Source organism: Gymnogyps californianus, chromosome 27 (assembly GCF_018139145.2).
Source record: "Gymnogyps californianus isolate 813 chromosome 27, ASM1813914v2, whole genome shotgun sequence".
Classification (NCBI taxonomy): Eukaryota; Metazoa; Chordata; class Aves; order Accipitriformes; family Cathartidae; genus Gymnogyps; species Gymnogyps californianus.
The window spans coordinates 5,858,613-5,874,417 of NC_059497.1; the positions used below are offsets into that span (position 1 = coordinate 5,858,613).

A 15,805-nucleotide genomic window follows, 5' to 3' on the forward strand; every position below is an offset into this window, starting at 1 on the left:
CCCTAGATGTATTCTTGATTTTGCAATCGCGATCAGACTTTGAGGAGTCAAAAGACCCGTTCAGCTCCCAGTTCCACATCTTTTACTGGGATTAATGCCGTAAGCACACATCCAGCCTAGCATCTCCCCCGAATCCCAGCCGCCGCCGGCTCGCTGCCGCTTCCAGGCTTCATTTCAGCCCTGTTTTTTTTTTTATAATATATATATATTTGGAGCAGCTGGAAGGAAAAACAAGCCTGAACTTGGCATCCTGAAGCACTTTCCAAAGCAGCCTGAAAATCCCCCACACGGACGAAGCACAAATCTTTCCTTATTAAAGCAGAAAGCTGCCCGGCGTAACAGCACGGCATCGGGCCGGCGATGGGAGAAGGGATCCATTCCTCCGGCTGGGAGCCGGCAACGCAGGGCTCACCAGTCCCCTCTGCTTCCCAGTGTAAAATTGAGTTTATAGAGATCAAATTAACCGGTGGTGGAAATCCACCCCGTGGCCTTGACTACAAGGATGGGGCCGGATCCTTGTTTAAAGCAGCCCGAGGGAATTAAGCTGATTTATTCCCGCAGCTCCTCTAAAGGCCACTACATCTCCAAAGCACTTTATAAACACTTGCTTTTTTATTCAGCAGCTGCAAAAAACCGCCAGTTTTTACGTAGGTTTGAATCAAGCCAAAATAATGTTGATTTTTTTTTTTATTCCCCCCCCCAAATTTATCCCCGTGAAATGCAAACGAAAACAAAAGCGATGGGGCTTGGCTTTCCCGCCAGGTTTAATCCCGTCCGCAGCCCCGCAGTTTGTTTTCACGGGTTTTGTTTCCTCGATTGTTATTGCTATCATTAATTTACAGCACGCTTTGACACCGAACGCTGCTCCGAAGCGAGGGCTGGAAAGCAGCGCCGGGAGGAAAACGGTAACTTCGAGATTTCAATAACCAGAAAAATAACCAAGAGAAAAATTGCCAAAAAATTGCCATTTCCACAAATTCACTATTTTCCAGAGAAAATCCCCCCCCCCCCGTTGTGTTATTGCAGCACACGTGTATCCCTCCTTGCTACACCCACAGGGCTCTAATCCAGCTCCGCAGGGCTGTACGTATAGACGCTACGATCATAATATATTCGTACAAATTTAGGTATTTATGCAATTACGTGGGCGCGATTTCCGCGTGCTCGTCTGTACCTCTCTGCCATCGAGACACAAACTTACGTGATTTTAGGGTCCGTGTGCCGGTAACATGAACTGATGCAGAAATACACTGTGTTTGTGTGCAAAATTATAATAGACATTTGCATGGGATTAAATTATCGGTGCATATATCTGGATGGCTATAAATATGCATGTGTATATAAATGTGCATGCGCACGTAAATACGCATGTATATATAAATATGCACGTGTATATATAAATATGCATGTGTATATAAATATATGCATGCATGTAAAGCACGTGTGTGACACGGAGGCTGTCGCCTGCCTTTGTGCATCGTCGTTACACGTGGGCGGATATTTGTGTTTGTGCTTTGCTTTTGGGAGACCTGGAAACGGGACCGTTTTCGACGTCGTCAGCCTCATTAAGTAACGAATCTGGCCGCGGCTGGGTGGACCCCGATGGGTTTCCGGCAGGGTCAGACCGAGGGGCTCCGTCTCCCACTCGCTAACGCAAAACAGGGTTGCGATCAGCAAGGGAGATTTCCTCCGATGAATTAATAAAGTCATTTTTCCTGTCGTCAACGCGCACATTCATGAGCGAGATTGAACCGTAGCTTGGGATGAAGCTCTACAACGAGTCAGACATTAGGAACTGGAGGATTTTCTGGGATATTTGGGAGGCAGAGAGGGATGCGCAGACGGACAAGGGATGAGGATTGAACCCGTGATAGCTCTGCACCTTTAGCAAAAAAAAACAAAACCATAAGCAAGGGCACAGATTCCCTTTGCTGCTCAGGGCCAAGATTATTGTCCCTGCGTGACAGAGAGATGCAGGGACGTGCCCAGGACAAACTAGAAGACCATGTTGGCACCCAACAAGGGGTGTCAACCAGCCAGGGATGAATCTCCCCCGGGGATTAGGAGAAGGTCCTCGCCGTGGGGCGCAGAGCCTGGAGGAGCCCAGGCTGGAGACACCGGCAGAAGAGCAGCCAGCGTGGCCGACGGAGTCCCACATCTTCCTCGGGCAAGGGAAGGACCTCATGGGCTTCCCCAAAATGCATGTCCTTGCAAAGGACAGAGGGAATGGCCTTCATTGTATTGTCCCAGCTCCTTTTGTCCACACGTGGTGTTTCTCCAGGCTGAGGACCTGGCCTGGGCGTGGAGAGGAGCAGCAGAGCTGGAGAACAACCTCCAAGCCCTGGTCTAAGCTTGGTCAGCAGTCACCCAGCTACAGGCTGGAGGGAGCTTTGGTGTCTAACAGTGTCAGCAGGAGGACAGTTGTCCCCAGACTCCGTCCCTTCTGCCTTGACCCTGAACCTCATGCGCCAGAGCCACGTTGAGCTGAGCTCCCTCCCTGCTTTCCAGAGGAAGCCATAGCTTTTTTCTCAGCAGGCTCCCAGGCACGGGCTTTCTTCCCAAACTTGCAGATTGCAGAGGAAAAAATAATAAAAATCAACCCCCTTAGAGAAAAAGCCCATGGGCTGGACCACGACTGCTGCTCCTCATCTATGCTGCCCACTGCTTCACCTTCAGGCTGGGAGGGAAAGTATGTCCTTGGAGGAGAAGCCCGTTCCCGGTCCCGTGCGTTAGGCATTGCTCCGTGCCTCGCCAGCATTTCCAAGGCTCTGGGTAACGTTGCGAAGTCTCGGCTGTGCAGGGACGTTCATACAAAGCACAGAGCTACGCAAACCCTTCCGGCCTCCTGCCGAGCTCTTCAGTGACATCTCGTGATCCCAGGGGAGGCGAGGCAGCTCTCTGGGACGGTTGGAGACAGTCAGAAAAGCCAATGGGATGCAAAGAAGGGGGGAAAAAATCCTCCTCCCAGCAAGCAAGAGAGAAACTGAAAACAGAAAATGTTTGCCCACAGAGCATCCCGCTGGAGTCCTCCTGCTGCACTTGGTGGCTCTCTTGTCGTGGCTCGTTCGGTGGCAGATGCAATTAAAACGGGGCCACAAAAGGTCATTTCAATCCAAGAGCCGACCCAGCAGCGCTTCCCCTTGCGGAGCTGTCGGAATCGGACGCCGTGACATTGTGAAAAGTTTCTCCTGGAAGCTTTTCAGCCGAGGAGTTTGTTGGGATCATCCTTTGCCCGCAGATAATCTGGTTTGTGGCAAATGAACCCCAGCGAGCCCCAGGAGCCCGTGGTGACCTCCCTCTCCCGGTCGGTCCCTCAGTGGCACCCATCCATGGTGCAAGGGGCAGAGCCCTGGTCCCCCAAGGCGAGCCCTAAGAAGAGGCACCCACCTTGCTCTCCCCCAGCACCCTTTGCCCTTGATCTCAAAGCACCCAACACATCCATCCACCAAGCTAGGAGGATGAGGCACCCTGGTCTGGCTCTACACACAAGAAAACCCAGGGCAGAGGGTTGGTGGCAGGTTCAGAAGGAGACCCCAGGAGTCCTGGTCCTCAGCCCTGCTCACTGGAGCTACCAAACCCCTCAGCAGCTCCACGAACTGAGAGCAACCCCACAAATATCCAAAAGATCTCACAAACCTCTCCTCACGCTGCCTTCGGCTCCCAAATACCCCAAATCCCAGAGACCAAACACCTTCCCAAGACCTTTTCCACCTGCCCAGGAGGGTCCCAGCGACGGCTCCAGCCTGGGAAACCAGCACATCCCAAACCAGCCTGCCCGTCCCCCTCCGCACACATGGATAGACTCATCCCTCTGCTATTAAAATCCTTTAAATGCCAGCAGTAAAACTGGGAGAGGTACGTTGAAACTAATAAGCCTTTACAGGAGTTATGCTACGTTTAATAATATTTAATGGCTTGTTGTGTGCCAGAGGACTTATAGTCCCTATTTAGCAATAATTTACAACACGCAGTGAGCTGCGGACAGTCGAAGAGGGAAAATCTCGGCAGCTCCAGCTGCTGCGAAGGGAAAGCGTCGGGGAATGCTGCGGGATGCGGGATGCAGAGGGAGCCGTCGTGGGCGTTTAAAGGGTGGGCGAGGAGGGGGCACTGAGCCCCGTTTGCAGAGCCAGCCCCTCGCGGGATTCCCTGCCAGAATAAATTTGAGCCCGTGATCGCAACCCAGCCACTATTTTTCTGGCAAATGCAGTTTCCCTGACCAGGGACTGGAAAATCCAGCCGTGATTTATACCACGCGCCACAATCCCGGCGCTCCTGCGATAACATCGGTTTTTGCAACGACCCGACAACGTCGTATCAATCCTGCAACTGCTGCGAAGACATAGGGCTTACATTACATTTTTATCATAAGCTCTTCGAAACAAGATTGTCTTGTGATTCCAGATTTGCACCGTGCCAGGGATAACAAAGTACTGCCCCAGCACTGCCAATAAAAGTGATAGCACGCTGCATACTGTTATTTAATGGTCAGCGTTATCCTGTTGTTCCGCTATTTAACATCACACGTCTGTGATCCGCCTGGTCCTTCTCCACCTCTTTTTGCTGCTCCCATGCAGTTCATCCCCTGCCCTGCAGCCCCGATACCTGCAAGTTATTTTTTCCCTAGACCTGGAGCAAGGAGCGGTGCCCTGGGATGAGTTAAAAGCCGCGGTCTGTGTTGTGCGTAGGGGAGAACAGCAAATGGAGGCGTCAAACATCACCCTTCAGCCCAGATACCTACTCATTTCTCCGTGCCCGGTATTTAATCCCCTCTCTCTTTGACACCGAGCCTTTCAATCACCAAACCTGCCCCATCATTTTGCACACAAACACCCCCAAAGCTGTATAAACCCCCCCCTCCACGCCTTCCACCAAGCCAAACGCCCGGCCCCGGGGAGCAGCTGAAGCGGCTCCAAAGCGGATGGATGCAGAGGAGCAAAAAGGGAGGAGAGAGGGTGAAAAAAAAAAAGTCCAGGCAAGCTCTGATCCTCTCTGCCCCAGCACCCGCTGCGAAAGCCAAAGCCAGGCTGCTGGGATGGGGGGACCCAAATCCTGGGTTGTGGGACCAGCGGCAGGGACACGTGGGGAGCAGGATAGGACCTCCTCGGTGCTGGGAGCAAACACCACCCACGCCAGCAGCGCCCAGTGCCTGCTCCAAGGGTGGACGCGGCACCGTGGGATCCTGGATCGTGTGTCCCAGGGTCACGATCATCCCTGAACCGACCTGCCCAGGCCTCAGCCCCGGCCTTGGGGAGGGAAAGGCTGCAAATGGGTTCAGTACGGCTTGGGAAGGGAAAAAAAAACCCCAGAGGGTGTCTGAAAAATGGAAGTTTCTCCCCGTGCCTGGGATTTTGAGCTGCTCCTAGCAGTTGGGGATGAAGCTTTAAATCAAGGAAGGGCCCTGGGCATTTCCTGTAGCTGGGAGACACTGGGAGCGCTGGGAGGGGAGGAGCAGGGCTCCCCCCACGGCCCCTGCCTTGAGGATGGAGGGGGACTGCTGCTCTGGTCCGACCCACTCGGGAAAGGGACCTTGGGGCTGGGCGGGGGGGGGGGGGGGAATTGGGATTAGAGGGTTAACGAAGTGGATGGGAGGACGCACGTGACTGGCTGTGGAGTGGGGGAAGTGGGCTGGGGTGTGCGAGTGGGTGTGGGTGTGTATGGGGGGGGGGGGGGTGCTTGGCGATCCCTCCCTTCCCATCACCACCATCCCCCTCCTCCCCGGCCCCCCGCACAAAATCCGCTCCCCGCCGGCCGCCCCCGTTCCCTCCAACCTGCGGCATGGAGGCACCGGGCTGCCCGGCCTTTCCCCCGCCTCGCCGGGCCGGACCCCCCCCGGGACTCCCCCGGGCTTCCATCGCCTTCACGGTCGGTCCACCGGGACCCCCCCGGCATCCACCGCCTCTCAGCCCCCGCCCGGCCCGCTGTCCGCCGGACAAGGCAGAGCCCCGGTACCTGGGGGTCGCCAGCCCGGGCCCCCTCGCCGTGGCCGTCAATGGGAAGCCCTTCTACCCGGCCGGGGCTGCAGGTACCGGGGCGAGCGGCGGGTGGATGGGGGGAGCCGGGGCCGCCAACCCCCTCCCCGGCCCCTTCTGCTTCTCTTTCCTCCTCTCTACCCCTGCCCGGGGGCCTGATCCTGCCGCTGCCCTCGGTGTCTGCCGGGACCCCCAGCCCTGACACCCCCCCCCCCAGAGCGTCCTATCGCCGACACGTTTTCCTCCCCCCCCGGCATCACCGAGGCAGGCGCTGTCGCGATATGGCCCCGTCGGAGCGGAGACAGCCACGGCATCCCCCGACGGGAGCCGAGGAGCCGGCAAGGGCCAGGCCGGTGCTCCCGTGTGTCGGGCAACCGGGACTGTGTCGCGACAGAGACCGAGGTCTCCGGGATCGTTCCTGCCCCTACAGAAACGGGGAGGGGGGAAGAGGGAGAAGAGGCGCTGGGAGAGACCCGGCCCCGCTGCCGCGACGGCGGGGACCGGCCCGGGCCCGCCGCGCCCCGGGCGGAGGAGCGGCGGGTCCCGACGGGGATGGAGCCCGTTACCGGGGACGGAGAACGGCCCCGTCCCTCGGAGGAGGCTGGAAAGGCGCGTCTGGCCGCCTCCTCCCGTGCCCGGGCCTCACCGGGCAGAACCGGCGGCAGCAACCGGTGCTCCGGGCCCGGGCCGCACCGTCAGCTCCCGGCCCGGCAGGCCGGGCCGCGGGGCTTGTAGAGCACGGGGCTCCAGCGCTCCCGGTTCCCCGGTGCACGGCTCCGGGGCTCCAGCGCTCCCGGTTCCCTGGTGCACGGCTCCGGGGTGCACAGCTCCGGGGACTCCCGGGGCACACCGGTGCCCGGCTCCCGGGGCTCCCGGTCGTTGCCCGCCGGGACTCCGCACCCTTCTCCAGGCTCGGGCAGGATGAGGCGCTTCCCCGGGGCTCTCCCCATCGCTTCCACCGGCCGAGCAACACCCGCCGCTCCCTCACACTTTCCCTCCCGGCCGGGACCGACGGGGGCTCCCACCGGGGTTGACCGGGCTGGTCCCATCCCTCCGGGGCTCCCCGGTCCCACGGGCCTTTTATTTCCCTCCCCACGCCCCCCCTTCGCTTTAATTTAAGAAGAAAAAGGCAGCGCTGCGGGTGTAATGGGAACCAGGTGGGGCCCAGCAAAGCCACCCCGCTCCCGGCCCGGGGGGGAACAGGTAGAAAAAGCCCCAGGAGTACCGGGGACACCGGGCCGGTCCCCTCCACCGCGCTTACCTGCTCCCGGTGCGGCGAAGGGGATGCTGCCGTCCCCGGGGGTGCCTTTCGCTGGCGGCTGGGGTGTCTCCCCCGGTTCCCGGGAGCCCTTTCCGTGCCCCCATCCCTTCGCTAATGATCCCTTTGAGTTCTCCTTTCCCCTCCCGGTTAACCCAAGGATTGTACAGCTGTTCCCCAGCTGCTGGCTTCCCCAGCGCCGCCAGATCTTTCAGGGGGTGTCAGTTTAGGAAGGGGGGGGGGGGAATCTATATCTTCCCTTTTTCCCATCCTCTTTGTCCCCCTGCGACGCGGTGTTTATTTAGCTACGCGCCCGTATCCTGCTCCCTTCCTGCCTTCTCCTTCTTTCTGGCCATTTATTTATTTGTCTCCAACGCCGAAACCCGCGGGTCGCTTGGAAATGCGGCACGTTGCCTTTGAAAAGGGGGAAAAACCCCAAACCCGATGCATTTATCGGACCACTTTGTGCAGCGGGATATTTTTTTTATTTCAGTCATTTTTCCTTCTTTTCGGTCACATTTGGGTTTTTTGCCTTCGCTCCGCTCTTTGGTGGGACTTGTTTTTTATCATTAAAACCCCCCGGCCTGGTGGCCGAGCCCTTTGGAGGACAAAGCGGGGAGGAAACGGCAATTTGGCCTCATCCCTTCACCGTTACCCATCGCCGGGCATGTAGACAGGTCGGTATTGAGAGGGACGGGGAGCAATCGCCCCCCCAAACCTCCCCCCAGATAACATTTTCCCATTAATTCAAAGCAGCTGGATCTTGGCTCTCGGCTGTGCGCCGTAACCCCCAAATTGCCTTAATTAGGAAACAACCGAAAATCAAAACCGAAAGTCCGGAAAAGGCCGCGGCGGGGGCTGGTTCGGGGGGCGCGGAGCCCCGGGTGGGTCCCCAGGGATGGGGACCCCGTTCCCCTGCTCTGCCGGGATGTGATGGTTAACGGGCCGGGAAGGAGGATCCATCCCGAAGGAGGCGATTTCTCCCCTCGCCGGCCCCGAGCGCTGCGCTGTGCCCGAGGCCCAGCCGTGGGCCTGATCCTGCCCCTCCGAGGGAGCCAGTGGTCTCCACCTGCAGCAAGCCCGAATCTCGGGAGCTGGTGCTCGGGGTGGGGGTGAGACCAGGGCAAACCCCAGCATTTTCAGGTTGTCTCCTTCCCAGGTGACGTCCCTGTGTCCCCTCGGCTGCTGGGGGACCCCAGGCCATCCCCCCCCATCCACTAAGTCCCCCCTCGGTTCTCCCTTCACCGGTTCAGCTCCTTGGGGTCCCAGCAGCACCCGGCATCGGCCGGAGCCGCTGAGCTCTGCGTGTCCCCACGTGGGGACAAACAACCCTCCCGGGGGACAAAGGTGACCTCCGAAACGCGTGGCAGTGACTTATCTCCTTGAACCCATTTCATGAGACACCCCAGAGATGCAGCAGCAGCGAGGGGAAGGGGGGGAACCCCCAAATTTCTTGCTCTGGCCCCCCGACCCTGCAGGAAGGTGGAGAAGGGGAGCTCTTCTCGAGCAAAAAGGGGGGGTTATTTTTCACTCCTTTCCAAATGGTTTCCTGAGAGTTACAGCTACAGGGAAATGCTGGCCCGGGGGCAGGCAGAGGCTCCCCTTGAACTGAGCTCAAGCACCGGGGTCTGGATGCGGCCCAGCACTGGGGCGAGCTGGGGTTACTGGTGGATCCGATGTCTCTGCCCCGGGCGCAGCTGAGCAGGGCGGAGGTGTCAGCCCGTGCTGGAAGGGAGCGGGAGGAGAGGGACGAGGAGAGTTGAGGAAAGCCCTGTCTGCAAGACGACCCTGCGCTCGCCTTCTCTGCGCCCACCTCGCCCATCCCTTAGTAGCAGCATCCGAGAGGGTCCCTGAGTGGGACTCCCGGCCACGGGTCCCCAAGCACCCACTGCTCCGGCCAGGCTTCCCCCCTACACCCTCGGGGAGCATTGCCTGCCCACAGCTCTCCCATTGAGCAGGGATTTTGCCCTCCCCGGTGATGGATTTGACCCACTGCGTGCCTGCGCCGAGCCCCTTTCTCCTGGGGCTGTACCACAACATCCCCCCGGAGTGACCAGGACCCCGCAGGGACGGGAGGGGAGGGTTGGGGCTTCTCTTGGCTTCATTAGCACCATTAACACCACCCCGTCTTGCGCTTCTCTCCCTGCCAGGCAGCGAGAAGGGATGCAAAGGTGGGTACCAGGCGATGCCCGCAGCCTGCCGGGCCCCCGTGAAAGCCCCAGGGGAGCTGGGGTGCCCGCTGGCAGCACCCCTGGGCAGCCTACGGGAACACGGGGTCCCCGAGCTCCCCGAGCCCCTGGGCAAGAGCAAGAGCAAGAAGCGGAGGAACAGGACGACCTTCAGCACGTTCCAGCTGGAGGAGCTGGAGAAGGTCTTCCAGAAGACGCATTATCCCGACGTCTACGCCCGCGAGCAGCTGGCACTACGGACGGACCTGACCGAAGCCAGGGTGCAGGTACGGGCACGGGTCCCTGGCTCCCGTAGGGATGGGCACGGCAGCCCCGGGTGGTGCCGGGCAGAGTTGGAGGATGTTTTTCCCTCGTCCGCAGGGTGATGCTGAGTTAGGAGCTGTTTTTCCCAGGAGGATTATGCTAAGCCCCAGAGGGGAAATCTCAGCCCGGGCACTCACTTCACCCACCGCCACGGGGTGCGGATGCCGGTTGCCTCTCTGAGCTCTCTCCAGTTCCTCCCCTTGTCCCCTCTCTGCAGCACCCAAGGGGCAGGAAGAGCCAAAATTTGGGAGGTCACTGCCAACCTGCCCCCCTCAGCATCCCCTAACGTGATCCCCCCCCATGCATCCATCATCCTCAGCCTTCCTCCCCACCTCAACCCCTGACTCAGCTCCCTCCAGCCCAGGACTAGCAGCGATGGAGCTGCCATCCCAGGAGAGGGATCCCCGGGAGCTCAGCACGGATGGGGCTGGGGGTGGCACATCCCGGGACATGGGGCAGGATGAGGCCCTCCCTCGCTGCCCTGGCTCCAGCATCACGCTTGTGTCAGGCCAGCGAGCTCTTCCCAGAGGCGTCTCCCTGTGGTTTGAGGCTCCTGGCAGGAAGAGGTGGCTGGAGCGGGCACCCGGAGGGGAGAAAAGCAAAGGCAGGCAGGTAACGAAGCGAGCAGGGAGCACCCATCGGGTCCTGGGTGCTGCCCTCCCCATGGGGCAGGAGCTGGGGACAAGGCACAGACAGGAGATGCGCACCCCAAGCCTGCAACCACCCAGCCAGCCAGCACCCACCACAGCCTCCCAGCCCCGATTTGGGGTGGCTTTAGATGAAATTACCTGTAACCATGAGAGGCCCATGGCGAGCATCCCAGTACCACGTCCTCCTGTCCAGGAGAGGCTGCTGGAGCCATCACCGCCCCAGCCAGCTCCGGTCCTCAACCCCATCCAGCAGCACGGAGGGGACATGCAGGTGGGTCATCGTGACCACGCAGGACCCGAAGAGCTACATTCTGCATCGAAACCTGGGGTAAGCGAGGCCCAGAAGCACAAGGGAGAGAAAAGGACCGTGCACGGAGCAGGACTGCTTATTTTCCAAGAGGGATAAGAGATATTTCTGCTCTTGGTAGAGAAAAAGGCCGGTGAGCTCAAACACGGCTGTGCACAAGAGCGGCTTCCTCCGTTCATCTCGTTTACTGGGATGCTGGGGCATCGTGTTAGGGTTTTTTTCCTGCCGGAAAGATGAGCATGGACCTGAGCAGAGGGCTGCCCATCTCGTCCCGGGTGGGCAGGGTTCCCTGCGCCTCAGCTCCCTCCTCCATCCCCCAGGTCTGGTTCCAGAACCGACGGGCCAAGTGGCGGAAACGGGAACGTTACGGGAGAATCCAGGAGGTGAGAGATGCCGCGGTGGCTGCCTGCCCCACTCTGTCGCCCCCCCTCCAGGGCAGGGGTCCCATCCCATTGCACCCGGCGTCCCCGTGGGGTGACCCACATCACCCATTTTTGCCCCTTCTCTCCCACGGGCCCTGCGGTTCCATCCACCCTTGGGAAAAGCACGTGGCCCCGGCTGGAAAAGGGGAAAAGACGCAGCACTGCATTTTGCCACATGCCGGAAGAGGCTGCTTTCTGTCCCCCTCCATCTCCCCTGGGAACATGCCCTTTGGGGCAGGTTTTGGGGTGTGTGTCCCTCCAAAGAAACCCCTTTAGCTCTCCCGCATCCATCAGTGCTTCCTGCCCCCCTTTTTCTGCAAAACTGCCCTTTTTTTTTTTTTCCAACATTGAAAAGCGTACAAATCATTTAAAACTCAGCTTCACGCGCATCCCCGCTGCCACACTCTCCCACAGCCGCCCCGCACGGGGGGTACGGAAGATTTCAACCAGGATTCAAACTTCCCCCCCCAGGCAATTAAAATAAAGCAAAGGCATCCCTCGCTTTGCACCCTGCGGGTGAGGGGGGTCCAAGGGAGGGTGATGTGGTGTCCCCCCCACCCTCAGCTGCCCTCCCCCTGCTTCACTTCGGGCTTTTATTTTTTTCCTTTTTTCTTTCAGCTGCAGAACAACCTGTGGCCGAGCTCCGGCCCCGGGAGCCCCGCGGGGCTCCTGCCCCCCGAGAGCATCCCATCCCCCTGCATGTCTCCGTACCCCCACGCTCACAGTAACATCGCCGGCTTCATGGGCATCCCCGCTTCTCCCGGCCCCCACTCCGGCATCAACAGCCTCTACTCCCTGCACGGCCTCCCCCCCCGGCCCTGGGCACCCATCCCTTCGAGCCAGCACCCGAACATGACTACAAGTCGCCCACCTTGGTGCCCCTGAGGATGAAGAGCAAAGAGGCGACCAGCAGCCTGCTGAACTGGGCTACGTGATCCCCCCCGTGGGGAGGGACACGGACCATTTGCCCCCCCCCCGGCCCCGGAGCGTGTCCTCCTCTGCCCCCCCAGCACCAGGGTTTGGGAGCAGGTTGGTGGGGTCACCCTTACCCCCCTCCCCGTGCACCCCGATCTCCGTGAGCTTTCCTGCATCCCAGCCTGCTCCATCACGCTGCTGTCAGCCCTGCCCTGGCCCAGGTTGGGGGGGGGTGGGGTGTCAAAGCAGGGGGCAGGGCTGATGGAAAAGGGTCACCCCCAAACCCAGTCCACCCCAGCAGGGCTGGCACTGGCAGCTCGGGACCCCGAAAGCGGCTCCCAAAAACCTCACCCCCCCCAAGCACATTCAGTGAATGGGATTTGATGGAGATAGCTGGTGGTTTGCAGCAGGGTCGCAGCCTCTTGGCCCCCCTGCCTGCATCCTCCCCCTGCCTGCATCCCCCCCTGCCTGCATCCTCCCCCTGCCTGCATCCTCCCCCTGCCTGACCCGGGGGGGGGGGGCACCAGCCTTGGGTATGTCCGGGGAGGGGACTGTGCCGGCGGGGGGTGCCAGGGGAGCACCATGGCAGGGGGCACCAGGTTGTTTTGGGGGTAGCGCTCCCCTCCCCAGCTGAAATTTGGCCGCCGACCCCCCCAGCGCAGCCAGCAATGGTAGAAATTGGGCTCTTCATGTCCCAGTCCAACCATACTGGGAAGACCCATGCAAGCTGGAACAGCTGCTGGTGCTCAGGGGGAGTTACTGGGGGCAGAGCAAAACCCCCAGCCATGTTCAAGGAGCCCTCGAAGCCCCCCCAAACCACCGGCAGCCCTTTCTGCTCCCCCCTCGGAGAGGAAACAAGGTTCAGGATGACCTCCCCGGCACAGTCACCAGCTCCTGCAACACGCGGGGCCCCCGGGATGGGCAATAAACCAGTACAGGGTGGGGGGCTGCGGGGATAAAGACACCTAAATTGAAGCCCATTTCCCTGGGGGGGTCACCTATAGGCACCCCATGCCTGTTACCCCTCAGATCGATGAGGCGGGGAGGTGCTTTAATCCCAGCGGGTGGGACCCCCATCCCTGGTACCATCCCAGCTGGGGTGTTTGGGGAAGAAGCGGTCAATTTGGAGGGTTTTCCCCATTTTGGGGGGGCCTGCAGGAAGCCCCTCCGTGGTGGTACCCGTATGGCCAGTCTCGGGTGCCTGGGGGGAATCACCTCATCGCACCCAACGTGCTTCATCTGCTCCGGGGGTCCCGGGGTGTACCCCGAGTCCCTCCAAGCGCCAGGTCGCAGCAGCGTGTCCCATCCCGTCCTCCAGCCAGCGTGACCCCCCCCCCCACCGCAGGCAAACGGCCCCAATCAAGTCACGAAGGGGATCTCCCCTTGCTCCCGCTCACCCCATCGCCAGGAGATGCTCTCCCACCCCCAAGGGCCCCCCTCGTGCCAAAAAAAAACCCCCAGAAACTGCGATGCCACCCTGCCCCCAGCTCCTGGTCTCCTGCATCCTGATGCTGGGGGGCGGCGGGGGGGACACCTCGGTCAGGCACCATGGACCCCCTCGGGGATGCAGCCAACCTGCCGATCCAGCCCAATTTGGGCCAAAAAACAAGGTTTCCAAGCAAAGGGAGCCCAAACACTCCAAGATGTGTGCAGATGTTCCTCACCCACCACGCTCAGCACCCCTGGCACAGCCTGGCCGCGGTGGGTGCCCCCCGGGAGGCAGCCCACGGCCCGGCCATGCACCCAATGGGTGCCTACCCTCACCTGGGACATCTTGCGCCCTGGCTCTCGCAGCCCCCCCCCCCCCCCGCTCCCACCGGCGGGGATTTTGTTATTCATTTATAAACAATAAAACATTTTTAATAAGTTATTTATGGCTCCGGCAGCACCATAAAAGCCGCGCTCTGTGATCGCCCGGCACAGCTGGGGAACATTTTGGAGCAGACGGAGGGGAGCGAGGTGTGATGGAGAGCTCGGCTCGGCTCACACCTCATCTGCGAGCGTCCCGCCGGGCTCCCCAGGCCGGCTCCTGCACCAGGACCAGATTTTGGGGGCTGGGGTAGGTGCTGGGGGCACCCAGGTGGAAGGAAAGCACCCAGCGGGGGGCTCAGTACGCTTTGCAAATACGTGTATCACCCATTGCAATGCCCCCCACCCCATCCGGATCCTGCTCAGGACACATCCCCCCCGATCTGTGCCGCTCACGGGTGGGATGAGGGCAGGGCGCAGCATTGGGGACCTTGGAGGGATCGTTGGGCTCCGGCTCGACGTCACCACCCGTCCCTTGCCCATGGTTACGAGGGAGGAGGGCAGGATGGATCCCACAGCCCGTCTCGTAGCCTCACGGTCTGGGGACTTATTAAGGCAACGTTACCATCGAGGCTGAGCCGGTGTGGCTTCTCTGATGTCTACTAAGGGCTGAGTTTGCTGCCTCCTGCCTTCAGAGCCCACGAGAAGGGCTCCAGGGCAGGGGCTGAGCATTCCCAAGGCTGGGCTCGCTCCCGGAGCACCACGGGCTCAGCCCTGATGCATCCCGACAGGCGACGGGGAGTAAATGGGGGCTGCCCCAGCCTCCCTCTGCCCGCAACCACCACCACCTTGGGCAGGGAAGCAAACAGCCGCCTCCACCCCTGCCCTGCCTCTCCCCCCTCAAACCAGGGGTGAATCTCCCGGGATTTCACCCACCCGAGCTGGCCCGGGCTGCTGCTGCCCCTCTGCCAGGGAAACTGAGGCACAGCAAGGTGTAAGGGTGAGCTCTGTCAAGGCCCAGCTTTGGGGGCGGTGGGTTCGATGCTCGGCTGCTCTGCTGGGAGCAGGGGCCAAAGAAAATCCCAGTGACACCACCACCACCACACCGGTGTCAGAAATCCCAGGGCAGAATTGGGGAGGGTTCAGGGAAGGGGACAGGCAAATGCCTGCTTGAACCTGCCAGCTCCTGCCCGCACCCCCCCCGAGGTCACCAGCTCCTCCAAGCCAACAGATCCGGTTGCAAGATAAATATTAAATCTTTCGGGGACAGGTAATCCACCCCCAGTGGAACGTGAGGAGTGAGTGGGGTCAAGGACACGAGACAAAGAACCCTGTGCACCAGCTCAGCCCCATCGCCGGGTCCACCCATCGCTGCTTCCCTGGGGCAGGAGGGATGGGGACACAGACAGAGCCCAGACACGCTCGGGTCAGAGATATCGCGAAATATATATATATATGTACAGCTCATCCACCCCACCCAGCGGGGTGAGGGAAGACTGCAGTCCCCAGCCCTCCCCAGCCCGTCGGCGAGAGGACAGCCCCTCGATCCCCCCCACCATCGCCCTCCCAGTGTCCCTGACCCCGCCGCCGTGTCCCCAGGCAGGGTCTGGGCAGGGGGACAGACTTTTCCTGCCACAGCGGCCTCTGCTCCCCGTGTCCCGCAGCAGCACCGAAGGGCCCCTCACCCCACTTTCCCTCGCTCCCCGCACCACCAGCTGCTCCCCCTTCTCAGCCCCGGCTGGTGGGGTGCAGGAGGAGGGTGATGGCATTGACCAGGGGTGCACACAGGTGTCCCCCCCACCCAAGAGGAGACTCCCAGGGCACTGTGACCTCCACCAAGCCTTCACCCTCAGCTCAGGGTTGAGCCTGGCACAGCCTGGAAGGAGGCAGAGGGGCAGGACGGTGTCTCGGCAAGGAACCCACAGCTCCCAGCCTCTCCCCAAGCCCACCACAGGGGGTCCAGGCACCCACAGACCGCCCCCCCCCCCAAAGCCTCGCTTCCCCCTGCCCCTCAGCAGCGGGCCAGCCTCGAGATCTCCCCAA

General features: G+C 60.6%; 1 protein-coding gene across 1 annotated transcript; it reads left to right on the top strand.

Moving 5' to 3' along the window:
• The first annotated feature begins 5,775 nt into the window (after nt 1-5,775).
• On the top strand, nt 5,776-12,033 carry ALX3 (ALX homeobox 3). Its single transcript, XM_050911521.1, is given in 5 exon segments — nt 5,776-6,022; nt 9,378-9,682; nt 10,997-11,059; nt 11,717-11,900; nt 11,903-12,033. Coding segments are annotated over 5 exon segments (930 nt in total).
• The last annotated feature ends 3,772 nt before the right edge of the window (nt 12,034-15,805 follow it).